Source organism: Lactuca saligna, chromosome 3 (assembly GCF_052625555.1).
Source record: "Lactuca saligna cultivar CGN05327 chromosome 3, ASM5262555v1, whole genome shotgun sequence".
Taxonomy (NCBI): Eukaryota; Viridiplantae; Streptophyta; class Magnoliopsida; order Asterales; family Asteraceae; genus Lactuca; species Lactuca saligna.
This window is the reverse complement of record NC_136419.1, coordinates 39,257,524-39,261,386: the sequence shown is the minus strand read 5'-3', so window position 1 is coordinate 39,261,386 and position 3,863 is coordinate 39,257,524. Positions and strand designations below refer to the sequence as shown.

The window sequence follows — 3,863 nt, the reverse complement described above, 5'->3', positions numbered from 1 at the left end:
TACTAGAAAAAATAATGTTGACTTGAATCACAAAACATTAAAGTTTCTAAACGGAATGCTTATGTTCGGTATCTAGCCCATTTCATACATGCTTCTTGTTCTGTTCTTGAGCTCCAAGTAAAAACAAAAGAAAACAGCTAATCTATTTAGTTGCACAAAAAAAAGTTAGTTAGTTCCAACGCCTGTACCTAGAGGAAAATAATTTAAGTTGAAGGCAAAACGAAGATATGCATAACATAAAAATTTTCAACGTATCATAACATAATAATGGCAGTTACCGGTGATGGTGTTGAAGGCTCAGGGAGAGGGAGAAAAACCGCGACCAAGGAAAACAAGGGTGTAAGTTCCTTTTTATTTTTATTAATTTTTTTATAGGTTCTAATAAAACTACAATTAATAGGTAAATATATTTAAAAATACCATTACTTGGTAATTCATTTTTCCGACTACAAGGTTTATGTAAAAAACTCTGAAAATAGTTGCACATGTTTAATAATTATACGTTCATTAGGCGTTGAAGGATAGCAATATGCAGAAGTCAAAGACTGCAACGAAGGTCAAGAAAGCCTGCAAAAGGTTAATTAAGTCTTTGGTTAGGTCCACGACTTAAAGAAGTACCTAGTGTTTTTCCTCACTCGGGTATCATTAGTGAAACAAGATAAACATTCATCAAATTCTCTTTGGTTCGTATTGTAGATGTTTTATCTTTTTCCTTTGTACCTTGAGAAACTTTCTCATCCTCAACATATAGGTGATTCTTATGTTGACATTAATTACCAGGCTCAGAGAAACTAGCAAATGGCATCAGGAAAAGACATCCAAGCTCACAAATTTTCATGAGATGCATACACAATTTGATAGTTCCAACTTTTTGAAGACTTAATTAGTTTTCAGATACATGTACATAGTTTATAAGTTTCCTTGTATTAAATAACACGGCGCCAAATAGATTATAGATATAATATACAATAGTATTAATTACTGTTGGTGATGATGATCCAGAAATTAATCATGCAGTGGGGTAGGAAGCCTGCATGGCAATGCCACAAATTCCTTCTTTCGCATCAACATCTCTTTGCATCATTATATACCCCTCTTCACCCCAAGTTGTTCCCCATGAATTCTTCACAAGCCAATACTTAGTTCCATCAGCAGTCGTTCCATAACCAACCGCAGTAACGCCATGGTCAAGTTCCGTGCCACATTCTCCAGTAAACACCCCGCTAGAGTAGAACTGGAAGTCGGACCCACTTGCATCAATAGCCACAGAGATAGGCTGACTGGCTACAGCCTTCAACAGTGCACTTTCACTATTAGCAGGAACATCTTCATGACCCGTAATTGTTGCAGCATGGTTTGATGCCTCGTTGCTGTTGCAGCTTCCATCCACTGCTTTGTATGGGTAGTTGCTCTCTGTTGTAATCCCTTTATTCTTTACGATGAATTCAAAGGCATCATCCATAAGACCACCTTCACATCCCTGATCTACACCACTAGTATCGCAGTCCACAAGCTCTTGTTCAGATAGAGAGATTAGTTTACCTGTTGTCAGTTGAGTTATTCCTTCCATTGCTCCCACAGCTGAAAACGCCCAACAAGACCCTACAACATATATATCATGATGAACCTTTTAAGTCAGCAACATAGAATACGTTTCAATTGTGAAATTCTTAAAACAATTAATTCTTGCTAGCTAGCTTAATTACCACATTGGCCTTGATCTTTAATAGGTGTTACTGCACCTTTCTTTCTCCAATCCATCGATGAGGGGACAGGTGTCAAGTTTTCATACCTGAAAGCAGAGCTGGATGTGGAACATTCATGTGCCTTGAATCGGTTCCTTGTGCTCGTGAACTCTTGGTTTGTAAGGTCTGCAAACTTATTCACTGCTAGTTTGTAACCTTTGTTCATGCCATTGTTGGATGAGTGTATGTACTGAACGTTCTCTTGGAAAATCTTTGAACGCCGTTCTTTCTCATCAGCATCCTTGTACACACGTCCGTAATGAGCCATCCATTGCTCGTGGCTCTCATAGCTTGAAATGTCAGGGAGCAACCGAGATGCAGTGTGTGAAAGCAAAGTAGCCGAGAAGAAGAGTAAAACCAAACATGCCAGGGATATGCGGTTTGTGGATGGCATAGACATAGTGGTTGTAGATATATGAAATAGGGAATATGAATATAAGTTGGAGTAAACTCTTTACTGAGAGGCTGGCTTTATATAGAAAGAAATGATTTTGTCCTTGTTTTGAAAAATGAAATATATGTTTTCAAGTACGTAGAAGATCAGATGGTTTGATTAATATTATATTAATTAAAATGAAGTTAAATACAGGATACAAGTTGTTTAGATAGATGATTGATGACACCACCGATGTTGGATTTCCATTTTGGACTCTAGTATTGGTGAAGGCTAAAACTATTGCATACTCATTCTTTCCTTTAACATAGACAAAGGTAAGTTAAAAGCTTACAAAGCCACTATTTTGGTATTTAGCTGTGTCATATATATATATATATATATATATATATATATATATATATATATATATATATTCAAGATCAAATAAGAAGGAAATTTTTGGTAGGAAGGTAAGAAGTTTTTTTTCTACATATTTTTTTCGCGAACAAACAAAATGAATCATTAGATGATTCATTTGTAAGGTGATTCACAAGAAAAAATTCTCAAAAAAACATCTTGATGATTCATTTATACAATGATTTTGTTGTTATTCACTAAAATTGTCATAAAAATGAATTTTTTCTTCATTTACTTAAAAATGAATCATAAAGATGTTTTTTTTGGAATTTTTTCTTGTGAATCATCTTACAAATGAATCATCTAGTGATTCATTTATTTTGTTCGTCAAAAAAATATGTAGAAATAAAACTTCTTACCTTCCTACCAAAAAAAATTTCTTACCGGATCTATATCCTATATATATATATATATATATATATATATATATATATATATATATATATATATATATATATATATATAGGGTTAAGTTCAAATGAGAACACAATTTAATGTGAGAACGTGAGAACACTACTTTATGTTACTATTCTATTATGAATTTAATATTTATAGTATTGTAGTAATTATAATATGAATATATTCAATTTAATATTGCTATTCTACTATAAATTTTATATATATATATATATATATATATATATATATATATATATATATATATATATATAGTAATTTAGTAAATTCTAATGTGAATGTTAAATATGTGAATGTTCTTATATTCAGTGATGAATAATGTCATAAAGTTGTACATACAAAACTTTATATATATATATATATATATATATATATATATATATATATATATATATATATATATATATATATATATATATATATATATATATTGGGAGAAATTGTTTAACGGTCTCTAGATATATATTTGCTATTCATAACCATTTTTTCTAGATTGATTTTTAATGTTCCAAATTCAGATATGTATGTACAATTGTGTATATTTAATAATTAGATTCGTATTTAAATTGATGTATTTTAATAGATAATATAAGTTTGAGCATCTTGTTGAGATGTTCTTCATTTCATTGAAGTATACCTTCAATTTAACCATATAATATTCTATTTTACCTCAAGAATGAGAAATTTAAACAATTTGATTTTGTATTTAACCTCAAGTGAAGGATTACGAATATGGAATATACTAGATTGCGATGCGGAAGCGGACAATCGTTGATTTCACCGGTGGGGAGAATAATCACATATAGTAAAATCCTCACAAACGCAACCTAAATCTAGCTATATTTGCCTTAGAATGCACTCTTTTGTCTCTATCAAGATCCAAAGTGCTTCACTTCAAAAAACACATC

At 31.5% G+C, this 3,863-nt stretch overlaps 1 protein-coding gene across 1 annotated transcript; it reads right to left on the bottom strand.

The window, feature by feature from the left end:
• Positions 1–1,009: 1,009 nt before the first annotated feature.
• Positions 1,010–2,139, bottom strand: LOC145033574 (senescence-specific cysteine protease SAG39-like). Its single transcript, XM_078982161.1, has 2 exons — positions 1,707–2,139; positions 1,010–1,602 (listed from the first exon to the last, which is right to left on the bottom strand). Exons 1-2 carry the CDS (start codon positions 2,137–2,139, stop codon positions 1,010–1,012), a joined length of 1,026 nt encoding a protein of 341 aa, XP_078838287.1.
• Between the last annotated feature and the right edge of the window lie 1,724 nt (positions 2,140–3,863).

Coding starts and splice junctions, on each gene's coding strand:
- LOC145033574 (XM_078982161.1), bottom strand. CDS start 2,139: ATGCCATCCACAAACCGCATATCCCTGGCATGTTTGGTTTTACTCTTC. Junction 1,603..1,706: donor TAAAGATCAAGGCCAATGTG/GTAATTAAGCTA, acceptor TATATGTTGTAG/GGTCTTGTTGGGCGTTTTCA.